The sequence below is a fragment of the Bubalus kerabau genome, chromosome 12, assembly GCF_029407905.1.
Source record: "Bubalus kerabau isolate K-KA32 ecotype Philippines breed swamp buffalo chromosome 12, PCC_UOA_SB_1v2, whole genome shotgun sequence".
Lineage (NCBI taxonomy): Eukaryota > Metazoa > Chordata > Mammalia > Artiodactyla > Bovidae > Bubalus > Bubalus kerabau.
The window spans coordinates 2,395,544-2,413,950 of record NC_073635.1 but is presented as its reverse complement, the minus strand read 5'-3'; the positions used below and the strand labels follow the sequence as shown (position 1 = coordinate 2,413,950).

At 35.3% G+C, this 18,407-nt stretch overlaps 1 protein-coding gene across 1 annotated transcript in view; it reads left to right on the top strand.

Moving 5' to 3' along the window:
* TDRD3 (tudor domain containing 3) overlaps positions 1–18,407 on the top strand; it is a 215,916-nt gene that overhangs the window by 194,213 nt on the left and 3,296 nt on the right. Inside the window, exon 13 of the mRNA XM_055541922.1 lies at positions 10,552–10,677. Coding sequence (XP_055397897.1) covers positions 10,552–10,668 — 117 coding nt within the window. The 3' untranslated portion in view covers positions 10,669–10,677. The remainder of the gene's footprint in view (positions 1–10,551; positions 10,678–18,407) is intronic.

Here is an 18,407-nt window from a genome sequence, read left to right as displayed (position 1 = left end):
GTAAAGGAAAAAAAAACCACTGACAAATTACCAAGGTAACTTTTCAGAGAAACGGATTCAATATTATATAGTTATTCAGAACACACCAATGATAACACTGGGTCAAAGTAGTATTTTTCAGTAGTGCATAGACTTCAGTTGCAGTCAAATTTAAAGAAAAGAATTCTCTTCAAATATATAACGAAATAGACCTGGGAATGGGTTGTAGACATTTTGCTTCATGACAAATACAGTATGAGCAAACAGTAATCAAGTAGCTGCAAAACACATTGAAGCAGGGTCTGATTGCACTAATGATTTTCTGGAGTTAGCTCTTCATGGGAAATAGTATTATGTTCCAAGCAGACATTACTTGCAATATTATTCTGAATACTAGGTTATATAGAATAGTAAATATTAAAATGTATAAAGTAAAAGATGATCAAGATGATGGGAGATTCAGGAAATAATGGTATTTGACAAATAATTCCAGGAAATTAGTCTTTATATTTTAGAAAATAGAAGACTAAAGAAAGGTATAGTATGTGTTTTAAAATAATTTAGAATCTTTCATGCAGCGAAGGAAATAGACTTAACTAGAAAGCCCAGGTAGTTTATACTTTCTAGAGAAGGAAACAGAGGCTGCCTGAGAACGCCTGAGCGTCCTTCTCCAGCTGTTTGAAGGAGACAGGACCATCACACCATCTGCATGTAATGTGAGGGGATGAGTTTTGTACCTCAAAGATGAGATCATTGACTCCTGGGGCACCTCACAATGCTAAAGCTATGGCTTTTATTAACTAGCCTGATAACTGGTAAGGACTCTTAAGCATCTGTTATCTTTATGTTCACCGAAGAAAAGTAATTTTAGTTCATTATGTAAATATTGTTAATATGGGTTGCTGAGTATATATGGGATTTAAATGTAAAAACGATGTTTGTTACTTTGTAATCTTACAGATGACTGCTGTAAGTTTCAAATTTTTATTCTTTTTCTGGTTATGTTCCTTAACTTTCACTGAGAGGGTGAAAACATTGGCAAATGATTTTATTTCTATACTGTTAGGTATTGCAACTTTTTTCTTACATGAAGCATGTCAAGTAATCTTTTCCTATTCCAACACTCAATATTTTTTAATGGCAAAGATCTGGCCTGTATTTTATCAATTTGACATGGAGATTATTTTTTTTTCCTATTTCTGTTTCTTTAGTCTGTATTACAGGTCATTGAAGCATACCATAACTATTTGAAAGTAGTCAGTTACATAGTTATGGTATGCTATGTAAAGTCAGTTACATAAAATGTACTGGGCTGACTGCTGTGGAATAAAAAGGAGTCTGGCATTATGATGTGGTAATTATGGGCTTCTGTGGTGGTTCAGATGATAAAGAATATGCCTGCAATCCAGGAGACCCAGGTTCGATCCCTGGATTGGGATGATCTCCTGGAGAAGGGCATGGCAGTCCACTCCAGTATTTTTACCTGGCGAACTCCGTGGACAGAGGACCCTGGTAGGCTACAGTCCATGGGGTCGCAAAGAGTTGGACATGACTGAGCGACTGACACTTTCAATTAATTACTTTTAGAAAAAGAATTAGTTAATCCATTCTTAAAGTATGTTATATTAGCTACCAGTTTAAGATATAAAAATGATAAATTCTGAGGGACTGAAATGATTAACCATTCGTGATTAGTGCTCATAAGTTTTAACTATAAAATATTCTAAAACATATTTGCTCAATTAGCATATTTGGAAAAGCACTTGCTTTTGCAAGAATAATTTATAGGCATTGTCTTGAAAACATATCACCAGGAATAGATAGCCATTTTTCATTATTAATCATCATTACTATACTTCTACTTTTTAAATAGTATTCTAACTGGTTTCTTTTTGTGGCATTTGATAAAATTTTAAGGATATGGTATTGATATTTAAGGCAGGATGTTCAAAGAAGTTAATCATGTTAGTTTATTTCTAGCTTTTTTTAAAGCACTCATATTTTATGTGATTAGTGTCTTTAACTTTTGATTGATCATTTTTAGCAATGTGTCTTTGCTAATTTCCTCCTTCTCTTTGTTCTATTTGCCCTTTTTATCTATAATTAAGAAAGAAAATGACCTCTTCCTAAAAGAAAAAACAGAGTTAACAATGGAATGATTTATACTGTGAAAACACTAGTTTTTGTGTATAGATATTTTGTAAATTTCTGAAGAAATGAAAGGTAGGCAGGTGACAGGAGTCTCCTTGCATTGGCTCTTTCATTTTCTACAATGGCTTCACTTTCCTTATCTGACCAAAGCAATTTTAGAAATACTGTTACAAAAAACTTTCTGACTTTTAGCAAAATCTGTGTCTTGATTGTTTAATTGAAGTTGGCATGTATATATAATTGTCAAAGAATTACTTAATTCCAAATAATAGATAACATAGATGGTTTACTTGCTAAACTCTTTATAGGTATTATATCATGTAATTCTTGTAAACTTGTGAGTTGATTATTGTTGTCTATATGAGAAAACTGAGATGTAGAGAAGTAGAGTAATATATCTGGTAGAGTCTAAACTCAGATCTGAACTAATAGACTGAGGTCTTAAACACCAGTGCCATATTAAAGTATCTCTTAAGGAAATGTGGGTCGATTGGCATCTTTTGAAGCAGAAATATGCTTCCTATCCTGACTTCTGGACAAGTTTTTGGAGTCTATTTAACCTTTAACTTTAAAAGAGGAAATGAGTTGGAAAGAGGTACACATTTATACAAATCATATCTTCAGTCTTTGGATTTCACTATAGCATTTTAACAAAAATGCTGGCCATTAAGTGATGTTTATACTAGCCTCAGGGCTGAAGCCATCTATTTATTTTAAATTAATCTTAAGCTAGCTATTAGAAAAAAAATAAGCAAAACTACACGAAGCAGTGTAAAACAAACACTGTGATGCCATGGCAAGAGCTTAGCAGCAGACAGCCCAGGGATCTTACTGAAGCACAGCCACTTACGTAACTTTGGGTAAGTTACTTCTAAGCCTTAGGTTTTTCATCTGTAGAGAGATTGTTGTTGTTCAGTTGCTAAATCGTGTCTGACTCTTTTTAACCCGCCTGGACTGTAGCATGCCAGGCTTCCATGTCCTTCACCATCTCCTGAAGTTTTCTCAAACTCATGTCCATTGAATTGTTGATGCCATCCAACCACCTCATCCTCTCTTGTCCCCTTCTCCTCTCGCCTTCAGTCTTTCCTAGCATCAGGGTCTTTTCCAATGAGTTAGCTCTTTGCATCAGGTGGCCAAAGTATTGGAGCCTCAGATGGGATTAAGTATTTCAAAGCATTGTTGCAAGGATTAAATGAGATAAAATGCCAGACATATAGTAGAACAATCATTCATTCCCCTTTTTCTGTTCCAAGTTTTAAATAATATTGGATGTATTTTTGAATAGAAGAACATCTATATTTCTGTATCAAACTTAAAATTTTCTAAGGGTAACATGTTTCCTCCTCTCTTAGTTTTAATATGGATGCAGCCTTTTGATATTGAGTTGCATTTTCTTGAGTGTGTAAGCAGCCAAAAATAGCTTGTCTACTTTGTATTAAAAGGTAGAAGATCTTAATGATGTTAGAAGAAAAACAATGGTGATTAGTATTACATTTGTTGCATGCATGTATGCACAATCATGTCCAACACTTTGTGACCCCATGGACTGTAGCCCGCCAAGCTCCTCTATCCATAGAATTCTCTAGGCAAAAATACTGGAGTGGGTTGCCATTTTCTCCTCCAGAGGATCTTTCAACTATCATTTGAACATCCAGTTTTCTTCCATGTTGAAATTTAAATGTCTTATTTAGGTAGTACTTTAATTGGCAGAATATAGAATAAAACCCTTGAGCTAAATAATCAGGTGATTTCCTAATATCTAATAGACTCATCAATAATTCTTATATAATTCTTTTTTTTTTGCATTTTATTTATTTTTTTTAATTTTATTTTATTTTTAAACCTCAAACACTGTATTAGTTTTGCCAAACATCAAAACGAATCCGCCACAGGTATACATGTGCTCCCCATCCTGAACCCTCCTCCCTCCTCCCTCCCCACACCATCCCTCTGGGTCATCCCAGTGCACCAGCCCCAAGCATCCAGTATCGTGCATCGAACCTGGACTGGCAACTCGTTTCATACATGATATTACACGTTTCAATGCCATTCTCCCAAATCTTCCCACCCTCTCCCTCTCCAACAGAGTCCATAAGACTGTTCTATACATCAGTGTCTCTGATATAATTCTTATGTATCTTTAGCGAATATACCCTTTTCTAAAAAGAGAATGTCAGAACACAGTGAAAGTTATCCTGAAATTCTACATGATATAGATCTAAGACCAGTTGGTTAGTAACTAGACTTTGAATCAGATTTTGGTTTTTGTTTGAATGAGTGTGTTTTTTTTTCCTGCCATGAAATGTTTGGTTAAAATAAATTATTACTGGACATACTATATTAAAGAGGTAATCTTAGAACTGCTCTGAGGGAAAGAGAGATTTATGATTCTGCATTATACTTTATTCTAAAATGTTTTCTTATTTCATTCAAAGTTTCAAAAACAAATTAGTTTATTATAAAATTTGCTTATTTTGCTTTTATACAATGAAGACTGAGATTTTTTTTTTTCCGTTTAGGTATAAAAGGTGAGTTTTTATTGTCAGATGAGAAATTTAATTCATGGAAGTTTAGATTTTCTCCGTGATAACATCCAAAGGACTCTGAAGTCAGTCGGAGACCGATGTTCCCCTTCCTTTTCTTTCACTAGCTCATTTTCTTATATTAATCAAGTCATTCAACCTAGTTGGTTCCTAGTATACTGCCGAAGGTGAAGTTGGATTTTTAGTTTCTGTGTTACAGAACTTGGAAGGACTAAAGAAGAGAAAGCCAGAGAGATACTTCTCACATACACGTTTTAAAAGACCTACTGTAACCTGATCCATCAATTTTTTTTGGAATTCATATGAAATTTCACTTGACAGTAGAGTGCCCTGTTTACCCCAGAAATGATGATGGTAAAAAATGGCAGTTTTTAAAATTTAAATCTGCTCAACTAGATTATCCCCAAATCCTCTTCCAGTTCTGACATTGGCTGTTTGTGTTTCTTGCCCTCATTGCCAGCATAGTCTGAAGGCCAGACAGGACTATAAATCAGAGGACCTACATTTTAACTCAGGTTATCATGCTAATTATTTGAGCAAATAATAGCTTCTTAGTTATTTGGACTAACTGTCCTTTACATAAACTATCTGTTTTGTAGTCTGTAGTTCCAGACTACTACAGACCCAGTTTATTTTGTGCTGGAGTTGTAAATATTGAATTGGAATATATTTTTTAAACAAGAATAATTGGTAAACTAAGGGTCATTGTTAATGATGATATATGGCCTCTGTAGGCAAAACTGTTACCTATAATCTTCAATCACTATTCAATTTTAAGTTACTCTAATAGAATAAAGTATAATTGATCTAAAATACATTACTTAAAATAGTTTAAGTTCTACTTTTGGAATCCATTACGTGATTTTTTTGTTTTTGTTTTTGAATGCAGCAGAAGTACTTTATTTTAAATACTAGGAGTAGAAAGTAAAATCAAAGGTCAAAATTTTCCAGTGGAAACCAAGAGGAAATGTTATGAATACCCAAGGTATAATCAAAATTAAATACAACCTTGAGCCAAGTCAGAAAGCTCAGTAATCTTCAAAGTGATTTTCTTACATTTATTAGTCCTCATGGCATCCCAAGAATGAAAGAAATTTAATTCTCATATTCTAGTTACTGCTAACCACAGCAAGGGTCTGAATGAATTGAAATGAGCCATTTTAATAAGGCAGGTCGACAAATATTTCATCAAATATTAAGAATCTACCACATCAGCTATACATGAGGCACAAAGTATCCCACTGAGGCGGCCTACTGTAAAACCTTTTTTTTTTTTCTTTTTAAAGACTTTATTTTTTAGAGGAGTTTTAGACTCCCAACAAAACTGTGAGAAGGTATGGGATTCGCCATATACTCTTCATCTCCACACATGCATAGCCTTTCCCAGTTATCAACATCCCCCACTAGAGGAGTACATTTGGTACACCTGATAGACCTACATTAACCCAATAGTTTCCAGAGTCCTTAGTTTACATTAGGATTCACTCATGGTGTACACTGTATGGGTTTGCACAAATGTATAGTGACTTGTATCTACCATCACATTATCATGAAGAGTAGTTTCAATGCCCTGAAAATCTGAGCTCCGTCTCCCTCCATCCCCACAACCCTTGGCAACCAGTGATCTTTTTACTGTCTCTTTTAATTTTGCCTTTATTACGTGATGTTTTGGGAAAGCAGGTTTGTCTTTAAAATTACCGTTTGCTTAGGTATTTTATTGAAATTAGTTTCTATTTGTAAAAACTACACAAGCTAACTAGACAGGTAAAGGTAGTCTAGAAATTCATAAAATAGTTCATATGTGAATCACTCAAGGAGACATGTAGTTATTAATATTTCAGTTCAAAAGACAAAACCAAATGTCTATATATTTTTAAAATAAATTTCTTATTAAAGAAAAAAATACTTCAGTTTTCAAAATGCTCAGAGTCCAGGGATTATTTTTGAGGCTACTTGGTGTATATTTCATAAGCTAACTTGTGTTTTTGTGAGTGCTGTGCAAATTGTTAAAATGAACAGACTAGAAAAAAAATTTTTTTAATTACACACAAAATAGCTATTAGACATGACTATTAGTAAGTTTTTTTTTTTGTTTGTTTGTTTTGTGAAGAGAATTGCTATCCCTGTTCCCTACCCCCAGCATTAATCAAGAATCATTTTCTCCTAATAAAGTCATGGCTGTGTGAAAATGCTGAAGAAATGGTAATCTAAGATAAGGCAATTCAGTAAGTTAATATGAACCTGTTGCTGAAGCAAAAGAAAACAAAGTATTGTCAGCAAATAGAGCTCTCATCACAGAAGTTCCATAAAGGCAGCTTTTAGGCATTAGAGACAGAGGCAGAAGAAATATCAAAAAGGAAAAGGGAAAGGGTGGCAAACCCAAACTTCCTGAATTTCATAGTTATTTTCCAGGCTACACGGGCACTTAGGAGTAGGAAGTTTCCTCCTCTTTTGCCTAGCCCAGGGTTTCTCAACTGTTGATGTTAGAACTGGTTGATTCTTTGTTGCATGGGCTGTCCTGTGCATTACAGGATATTTAGAATAGCCTCTACCTATTAGACCTAGTAACAACTCCCCCAACCCCGCTCCTTCAGCTTGTAACAACCAAAAATGTCTCTAGACCCTCTAACTGCCAGTAGCACCCCTCAGATAGAGCAACCAAAAATGTTTCTAGACTTTGGCTTCCCGCCCGCACTCCCCCTGGTGGAGCAGGGAAATCCCTGCCAGTCCAGAACTTGAGAGTCCAGGACCACCCCGTTCTGTAGAATACTGGTTTATATGCCTAGCTGCACAGACCTTAACTTGTGGGGCAAAGAACTTCACCTGTATTTACTTGTGTTTCACATCTCCTATTGAAGTATGTTCCAGGTTCCAAGTAACTGATTTATAGTGAACTTTTATAACCCAGCTCATTTATAAATGAGGAAATAATGTGTTTGTCTATATTCTCATTTGAGATGTAGTTTGTACTAGTAAAAGACTAAAAATGATACGCAGGAAGGATGTAGTTGTAACCTGTCAAGCATGTTTTACAGGTGAAGTTGTGCATTTCCTTTTTGCATTGGTGCTCTCTTTTTTTCCTTTCAGAATATCAGTTCATTCATGTTGGTGTCACAATGACTATTGCATTATGTATCTTTTCATTAAAAGGAGTAATGTTTAGCAGTTTAAATATTGGCATAAGAAGAGGGTACATTTTGAATATTAAGTATTTTAAAACCAGGTAAATCTGATAGCATGGCTCAGGTGAGCAAAAATGTGAGTCCCAATAAAATGGCTCTAAATTTCAAAAGCTTCAGTGAAGATGGCCTGGGTCAGTTCTATTTTTATGAAAATTGTTACCAGTCTTTTAAAGAGCCTTGTCTGGGTCAGAAATAAAATGGTCCTGGTCTGGACTCTTCCTCTAGTGAGCTCTGTGACTTGGCAGAATCACCTCTCTGGGTTTAGAGATTTTCATGTCTATCAAGTCTAGGGGGACAGAACAGATAGCTTTCCAGGAATGTACCATCTCAAAATAGTGTCAGATATTTTTTCAAATAGTCATGAACTATGAAATTAATTTTTTTTTTAGTTTTAAAGCTGTTACAGACTATTGAAACTAAAATAGAAGAAGATAAAGTTATAAATTTCATCCAAAGAAACTGATCTATTAAATTGATCTGTGTGTTGTATGGAAAGAGTTGCTCATTAAATGCTAAAAATTATTAGCTCTAGACTATATGAAGTGATTTTTGTGGGTAACCAGGTTTTCCCCAACTACCCTGTGGGAGGAATATTTAAAAGTTAAAAAAGCAAGACTGTGCCTTTGATGAAAACTGAGAACCAAGCTATCAGAATCTATTTTAGTTTTTGCTCCCTTTTTGTATAAAATGATTGTGAAGACATCAAATAATATGAAAGAAATCCCATAATTGGTCATCTCTATAAAATCATTTAATTGGCTCTGGCTAGTATAGTCTGAGAATCTTTTTAAACGATAGAGACAGTTTTTCAAATAGCAGTGCCGTATTTATTATATAAATCTGGCTCACTCAGCAAATGTAGTGTCCTACCTTTAACACTGTATTTTACTGATAAACTGTATAAATTTTTAGACCTAACCAATTCTACAGTTCTGGATGTGGAGAATGATAATATTCCATTCTAATCCCTGAAACAATTATTTCACCTTCTACAGCAGCAAATATATTTTCATCCTTCTCAGTTAATATGCAGAGAGCTTCACATATCATATGTCATAACAATAAATAGTTTCTTTTCAAATTTAGCTATAATATTTGAAAATAATCATTCAGAGCAGCAACCATATTAATAAAAAATAATTCTCTCCTGAACAGTTTAATTTTCCTTACTGTATTTTAATTGCTTTACTAAATTATAAATGTTTATCTAATGCTTCTAGCCATTTTGAGGTTAGTTATTAATGAAAGGGACATAGAGGATGGAAAACTAATCTGGAAGTTTGTCTGTAAAATGTTGTTATTGTGTTAGTTATGCCAGATATATTGTCAGATTTCTTTATTCTCTTATTTAGGTGATGATAGCGCCTTAAGAGTGATCATTAATTTTTGGCTCTTGGTTTATTTCTTTTACATACAGACTAAGACTTAAAGTAGCAGTGTCTGAATCAAAACTCAGATTTACCTTTGAAATATTAGGGCAAAGTCACAAAGCTTTCCAGGACTTCATTGTCCTATATATAAAATGGAAAAATGTTTCTTAAGAATACTGTGGAAAATGCCTATTAATGAGGGATTTGTTCATGCCAAATATTAAATATCATTTCTAAATAATAGGATTTGGTCAGATTATCTTGGCATCTTTCTACTTGCATCAAGTAAAATTGCAATAGTTTGATCTGTAAAAATTAAGGAATAGAACTCAGTCTTTCTTGTAACTCCATTTAGTGTTAGGGTCAAAGGAAACTATCCTTGGGGATGGAAAATTCAGTGATAAAGTAAGGAGGAGGAGGAAGTGATAGCATAAATTTCCTAAATCATGCAAATTATTGTGCTCAGATAATTCAGAGAGCCAATTTTTTTGTCTCTCTCCAAAAGGAACATACTTCATAGCTGCATTAACTTAAAACACTACACAGGGTGGCAGCACTCAGTAAGAAACCAGTGTGACTTTTGGCTACATTTCTGTTGCTGCTAAGTCCTTTTCAAATATTGTAATTAATTATACTCTTTCTGCTATTTATTTTGCTTATCCTAATTTATCCATGCTATTCCTTAAACTGCTGGTTCTATACCCTTAGTAAGAAAGAAGATGAGAAGAAAATAGTTTGTGTCTTATTGTGGTGATTGCTATTTCTTGCATGACACTTTCTTTATATATAAATTATAGTTCTCTCTTCATCCGATCCATTATTTTTTCCTATCTCTAGATATAAGGTTCTTAATGATGTTGGACCTTTCATCAGATGAGGACTAACAGCTGGTGAATGTTCTCTGGCTCCTCAATCCCTTTTCCATATCTTGCCAAAACCCCCTTCCATGATAAATACCCAGAAGCCCAAATATTCAATTAAAATTGTATTATAATGTTGCTTTTCTATGTTTGCACCACATCATGTCACGTCACTTGAGGAGATAACCATAATATTATGTGGAAATATTTTCCTTTTCTAGATTAAATTTGATTCTGATGTTACCACTATAAATTTCATTCTTCTATTAACAACAACCAAAAGTTTTTACAGTGTCCTTGACTTCTATTTCCTCTTTTTCCCTACTGCCCTCTATTATAAAAGTTGACAGATGTACATCCCAGGGCAGCTTAATAGGGTATAGCAAAATGGAGACCGTAAAATGTATTTAATGTAGGAAATGTGGAACTGTTTTGAACATATTAAATCACTACTCTTTGCAAACAGGATGAAGAAGGCACCTATGACCAAACTCTTGAGTTCCGTAGAGGAGGTGACGGCCAGCCAAGACGATCCACTCGACCAACTCAGCAGTTCTACCAGCCTCCCCGGGCTCGGAACTAATGCAACAAGGTACATTTACATTGTGAGAAGCTTTCCACTCACAGAAAGATGCTATTAGTGTTAAATATATAAGCACAGTTATTAATATTTCATGATAACATACAGGCATACTTCATTTTATTGTGCTTCTCCTGATCACACTTCACAGATATTTGCATTTTTTACAAATTGGAAGTTTCTGGCAACACAGTGTCAGGGAAGTCTTGTCAGTGCCATTTTTTCTAACAGCGTTTGCTCCCTTTCTTTCTGTCTTTGTGTCACATTTTGGTAATCCTTACAATATTTCAAACTTCATCATTATTATATTTGTTATGGTGATCTATGGTCAGTTGTCTTTGATGTTAATATTGCGAAATGATTATGACTCACTGAAGGTTTGGGTGATGGTTAACATTTTTTAGCAATAAAGTATTTTTAATTAAGGTATGTACATTGGTTCTTAGACATAATGCTGTTGCACACTTAGTAGACAGCAGTTTAGTGTGAATAAAATTTTTATATGCACTGGAAAACCAAAAACTTAGTGTGACTTGCTTTGTTACAATATTCACTTTATTGTGGTGGTCTGCAACTGAACCTTCAATATCTCTGAGGTTTGCCTGTAATAGAAGAAAACTGATATTTTAAAACTACTTTCAGTTATAAAGTATTTAAGATAATACCATAGTTAACAAACTACTTTTCCTCCAGAGCTTTCCCCACAAATGCTATCCTTAATCCCCTTTTTTCTCTGTACCAACTCTTTTCTATTGAAGGTGATGACAATCAGTGAAATGACTATAAGTTTGAAAGTAGGAAAAAGATAAAAGAAAACAAAGGACCAAATGCTTACCAACTTAGATAACTGAGTTTATCTTTTTGTTGTTTGATTAATTTCCATCCTTTTTAAGAAAGAGGAAGTGTTTCATATATATCTTCAGGAATTCAGTGAAGACAGCCTTACTGCTTATTGAGATGTAATTTAGAAGCCTTATGCTGTTGATCCAGATTCTTTCATCCTAGAGTTTCAGAAAGAAGGTTACTATCTGAAAATCATCTTCATTAAGAAGGAAGATGTAACAAAGAAGTCAGCTAATTATGGGACCAACCTAAGGCATTTCATTTTGATGAACAGAGACCTTGTTTCTTAGTACATTCTTAGAAATACTTTTGCCATCTTTGATAACATTTCTATTTTTTCCTTCTGCCAGGACTCTTGAATATTTCTTTTAATACTTAGAGTTTTCACATTAGAGCTTTTGCTATATATCACATAAACACTCTTTTAGACTTTATATCTTTTTTCTTAGTCTCTTCTCAGTAGAAAGACTACTGAGAATTTTTAAGAAATTGTTCCCAATTCCTTATTTCAGCTGTTCATTCTGACAAAGCTGTTATCTACATTGTGTGTGTCCCCTACTCATTGACTCTCTCAGTTCCTCACAGCAGCCAGGACTGTTTAGCACTTGAAATGCAGCTAGCCTGAATTGAAATGTTCTATAAATAAAGAATGAATACCATATTTCAAACACTTAGTTTGAAAAAAACTCAGTAACTTGTATTGATTATATGTTAAAATGATAATATTTTAATAGATTGAACTAAACAAAACGTTACTACAATCAATTTCACCTATTTAATTTTACTTTTTAATGTGGCTACTAGAAAATTAAAAATCACATATGTCTCACGTTATGTTTCTGGACACCATTGTTCCAAGATCTTCTCCAGCTTCAGTTGTGTCATCCTAAGTGAATAAATATTTTCTTATATTTTCTAGCCCTTTGCTCCTTATGTAATAGTTTGCCTGGAACAGAAGCCTAATGCTGTTTGACTTCTGATTTACCCCAGTGAGCCAGGATAGCACCTTTTCCCTTTTATTATTGGTTTTTCTTTGCACTTATTACAAGACTGTCAAGTAGACAGATGTGCCCATGGTATCACAGAAGAGCTGATTCTTGACTTTGGGCATTTTTCTGTAGCATGCAAGAACTGACCAAAGCAGAATCAAAGTACACGTAAGGACTTCAGCAACATTACATTGTGCACAGTCAAGCATCCACTTTTAACATAAGCTCAGTGTGCTTATAATTAAATCTTATTTAAGGTAAATGAAAACTGAGACTTCCCTGTTAGCTTTCCAGTGTCTTCTGAACTGTTTAAAACAGGTTTTAAAAGGCGGCCAAAGGTTCTCAACCCCCCAATTACTATAGGACAGGAGATGCAGGACTCTAGGACGCTTCAAGGATGCCTGGGGCTGTTGAAAGCAAGGCCGAGTAGAGACAAGATGTAAGATAAGGAAGGGTGCAGCCGATGGTAGAACTCATAAGTCCTCTGGGCCCTTCTTTAGTGTCTTTCATGTTTTCTACATTCAGTTCAGTTCAGTTCAGTTGCTCAGTCATGTCCAACTCTTTGTGACTCCATGGACTATAGCCTGCCAGGCTTGCCTGTCCATCACCATCTCCCTGAGTTAACTCAAACTCACGTCCATTGAGTCGGTGATGCTATCCAGCCATCTCATCCTCTTTTGCCTTCTCCTCCTGCCTTCAGTCTTTGCTAACATCAGGATCTTCTCAAATGAGTCAGCTCTTCATATCAGGTGGCCAGATTACTGGAGTTTCAGCTTCAGCATCAGTCCTTCCAGTGAATATTCAGGACTGATCTCCTTTAGGATGGACTGGTTGGATCTCTTTGCAGTCCAAGGGACTCTCAAGAGTCTTCTCCAACACCACAGTTCAAAAGCATCAATTCTTCGGTGCTCAGCTTTCTTCACAGTCCAACTCTCACATCCATTCATGACCACTGGAAAAACCATTGACTAGACGGACCTTTGTTGGCAAAGTAATGTCGCTGCTTTTGAATATGCTATCTAGATTGGTCATAACTTTTCTTCCAAGGAGTAAGCGTCTTTTAATTTCATGGCTGCAGTCACCATCTGCAGTGATTTTGGAGCCCCAAAAAATAAAGTCTGACACTGTTTCCACTATTTCCCCATCTATTTCCCCATCTATTTGCCATGAAGTGATGGGACCAGATGCCATGATCTTTGTTTTCTGAATGTTGACTTTTAAGCTAACTTTTTCACTTTCCTCTTTCACCTTCATCAAGAGGCTTTTTAGTTCCTTTTCACTTTCTGCCATAAGGGTGGTGTCATCTGCATATCTGAGGTTATTGATATTTCTCCCGGCAGTCTTGATTCCAGCTTGTGTTTCTTCTAGCCCAGCATTTCTCATGATGTACTCTGCATATAAGTTAAATAAGCAGGGTGACAATATGCAGCCTTGACGTACTCCTTTTCCTGTTTGGAACCGGTCTGTTGTTCCATGTCCTGTTCTAACTGTTGCTTCCTGACCTGCATATAGGTTTCTCAAGAGGCAGGTCAGGTGGTCTGGTATCCCCATCTCTTTAAGAATTTTCCAGAATTTGTTGTGGTCCACACAGTCAAAGGCTTTGACATAATCAATAAAGCAGAAATAGTTGTTTTTCTGGAGTGCTCTTGCTTTTTTGATGATCCAACAGATGTTGGCAATTTGATCTCTGGTTCCTCTGCCTTTTCTAAATCCAGCTGGAACATCTGGAAGTTCACGGTTCACATATTGCTGAAGCCTGGCTTGGAGAATTTTGAGCATTACTTTACTAGTGTGTGAGATGAGTGCAATTGTGCAGTAGTTTGAGCATTCTTTGGCATTGCCTTTCTTTGGGATTGGAATTAAAACTGACCTTTCCCATTACCTTTTCCTAATGTTTTCTACATTAGGGCTCCATCAAAAATTTCCTTTAAAAAAGAGTACACTGCTTAAAAGTAAATTATGAATGTTAGCCATGGGGTAATCATAGCTTATTTGTATCAGAATGTACAATGCAGACTGTTCCTAGTCAACTAAAACATTACAATCTTAGTGGTTCTCTATGTACCCTGAGTTAAAACTCCCATCTTTCCCAGATGCTTGTTTTGGATTGTACTGTTGACATGGAAAATCCTCACAGTAAAGAAAATTAATTTTGGCAGAGAACAATACCATAATGGTATCACTTAAAAAACCTCACTGCAAAAATGTATCCTAAAAATTAATTAATTAAGCAGGACACATGTGATCTTAGTTGAAAAACTTTATTTATTCATTTTTAAAATTTATTTTTCTTATTGAAGGATAATTACTTTACAGAATTTTGTTGTTTTCTGTCAAATTCACAACAGTATACATATATCCCCTCCCTTCTGAAGCTCCCTCCCATCTCCCCCTGCTCCACCACCACCCCGCCACCCCATCCCTCTAGATTGATACAGAGCCCCTGTTTGAGTTTCCTGAGCCATACAGCAAATTCTCATTGCTTATCTATTTTACATATGGTAATGTAAGTTTCCATGTTGCACTTAGTTCAGACATATGTTATAGAAGATTATGAAGTAGAATTATTTTTTTTTTAATTTAAATTTTATTTTATTTTTAAACTTTACAAATTGTGTTAGTTTTGCCAAATATCAAAATGAATCTGCCACAGGTAAACATGTGTTCCCCATCCTGAACCCTCCTCCCTCCTCCCTCCCCATACCATCCCTCTGGGTCGTCCCAGTGCACTAGCCCCAAGCATCCAGTATTGTGCATCGAGCCTGGACTGGCAACTCGTTTCATACATGATATTTTTCATGTTTCAATGCCTTTCTCCCAAATCTTCCCACCCTCTCCCTCTGCAACAGAGTCAATAAGACTGTTCTATACATCAGTGTCTCTTTTGCTGTCTCGTACACAGGGTTATTGTTACCATCTTTCTAAATTCCATATATATGCGTTAGTATACTGTATTGGTGTTTTTCTTTCTGGCTTACTTCACTCTGTATAATAGGCTCCAGTTTCATCCACCTCATTAGAACTGATTCAAATGTATTCTTTTTAATGGCTGAGTAATACTCCATTGTGTATATGTACCACTGCTTTCTTATCCATTCATCTGCTGATGGACATCTAGGTTGCTTCCATGTCCTGGCTATTGTAAACAGTGCTGTGATGAACATTGGGGTCCACGTGTCTCTTTCAATTCTGGTTTCCTCGGTGTGTATGCCCAGCAGTGAGATTGCTGGATCATAAGGCAGTTCTATTTCCAGTTTTTTAAGGAATCTCCACACTGTTCTCCATAGTGGCTGTACTAGTTTGCATTCCCACCAACAGTGTAAGAGGGTTCCCTTTTCTCCACACCCTCTCCAGCATTTATTGCTTATAGACTTTTGGATTGCAGCCATTCTGACTGGTGTGAAATGGTACCTCATAGTGGTTTTGATTTGCATTTCTCTGATAATGAGTGATGTTGAGCATCTTTTCATATGTTTGTTAGCCATCTGTATGTCTTCTTTGGAGAAATGTCTGTTTAGTTCTTTGACCCATTTTTTGATTGGGTCATTTATTTTTCTGGAGTTGAGCTGTAGGAGTTGTTTGTATATTTTTGAGATTAATTGTTTGTCAGTTGCTTCATTTGCTATTATTTTCTCCCATGCTGAAGGCTGCCTTTTCACCTTGCTAATAGTTTCCTTTGATGTGCAGAAGCTTTTAAGTTTAATTAGGTCCCATTTGTTTATTTTTGCTTTTATTTCCAGTATTCTGGGAGGTGGGTCATAGACGATCCTGCTGTGATGTATGTCAGAGAGTGTTTTGCCTATGTTCTCCTCTAGGAGTTTTATAGTTTCTGGTCTTACGGTTAGATCTTTAATCCATTTTGAGTTTATTTTTGTGTATGGTGTTATAAAGTGTTCTAGTTTCATTCTTTTACAAGTGGTTGACCAGTTTTCCCAGCACCACTTGTTAAAGAGATTGTCTTTAATCCATTGTATATTCTTGCCTCCTTTGTCAAAGATAAGGTGTCCATATGTGTGTGGATTTATCTCTGGGCTTTCTATTTTGTTCCATTGATCTATATTTCTGTCTTTGTGCCAGTACCATACTGTCTTGATAACTGTGGCTTTGTAGTAGAGCCTGAAGTCAGGTAGGTTGATTCCTCCAGTTCCATTCTTCTTTCTCAAGATCGCTTTGGCTATTCGAGGTTTTTTGTATTTCCATACAAATTGTGAAATTATTTGTTCTAGCTCTGTGAAGAATACCGTTGGTAGCTTGATAGGGATTGCATTGAATCTATAAATTGCTTTGGGTAGTATACTCATTTTCACTATACTGATTCTTCCAATCCATGAACATGGTATATTTCTCCATCTATTAGTGTCCTCTTTGATTTCTTTCACCAGTGTTTTATAGTTTTCTATATATAGGTCTTTAGTTTCTTTAGGTAGATATATTCCTAAGTATTTTATTCTTTCCATTGCAATGGTGAATGGAATTGTTTCCTTAATTTCCCTTTCTGTTTTCTCATTATTAGTGTATAGGAATGCAAGGGATTTCTGTGTGTTGATTTTATATGCTGCAACTTTACTATAGTCATTGATTAGTTCTAGTAATTTTCTGGTGGAGTCTTTAGGGTTTTCTATGTAGAGGATCATGTCATCTGCAAATAGTGAGAGTTTTACTTCTTTTTTTCCAATTTGGATATCTTTTATTTCTTTTTCTGCTCTGATTGTTGTGGCCAAAACATCCAAAACTATGTTGAATACTACTGGTGAAAGTGGGCACCCTTGTCTTGTTCCTGACTTTAGAGGAAATGCTTTCAATATTTCACTATTGAGGATAATGTTTGCTGTGGGTTTGTCATATATAGCTTTTATTATGTTGAGGTATGTTCCTTCTATTCCTGCTTTCTGGAGAGTTTTTATCATAAATGGATGTTGAATTTTGTCAAAGGCTTTCTCTGCATCTGTTGAGATAATCATATGGTTTTTATTTTTCAATTTGTTAATGTGTTGTATTACATTGATTGATTTGTGGATATTGAAGAATCCTTGCATCCCTGGGATAAAGCCCACTTGGTCATGGTGTATGATCTTTTTAATGTGTTATTGGATTCTGATTGCTAGAATTTTGTTAAGGATTTTTGCATCTACGTTCATCAGTGATATTGGCCTGTAGTTTTCTTTTTTTGTGGGATCTTTGTCAGGTTTTGGTATTAGGGTGCTGGTGGCCTCATAGAATGAGTTTGGAAGTTTACCTTCCTCTGCAATTTTCTGGAAGAGTTTGAGCAGGATAGGTGTTAGCTCTTCTCTAAATATTTGGTAGAATTCAGCTGTGAAGCCGTCTGGACCTTGGCTTTTGTTTGCTGGAAGATTTTGATTACAGTTTCAATTTCCGTGCTTGTGATGGGTCTGTTAAGATTTTCTGTTTCTTCCTGGTCGAGTTTTGGAAAGTTGTACTTTTCTGAGAATTTGTCCATTTCTTCCACGTTGTCCATTTTATTGGCATATAATTGTTGATAGTAGTCTCTTATGATCCTTTGTATTTCTCTGTTGTCTGTTGTGATCTCTCCATTTTCATTTCTAATTTTATTGATTTGGTTTTTCTCCCTTTGTATTTTGATGAGTCTGGTTAATGGTTTGTCAATTTTATTTATCCTTTCAAAGAACCAGCTTTTGGCTTTGTTGATTTTTGCTATGGTCTCTTTTGTTTCTTTTGCATTTATTTCTGTTCTAATTTTTAAGATTTCTACTAACCCTGGGGTTCTTCATTTCTTCCTTTTCTAGTTGCTTTAGGCGTAGGGTTAGGTTATTTATTTGACTTTTTTCTTGTTTCTTGAGGTATGCCTGTATTGCTATGAACTTTCCCCTTAGGACTGCTTTATCAAGTAGAATTAAATATACTCTCTTTGAATGAGAAGTTCAGCAACAA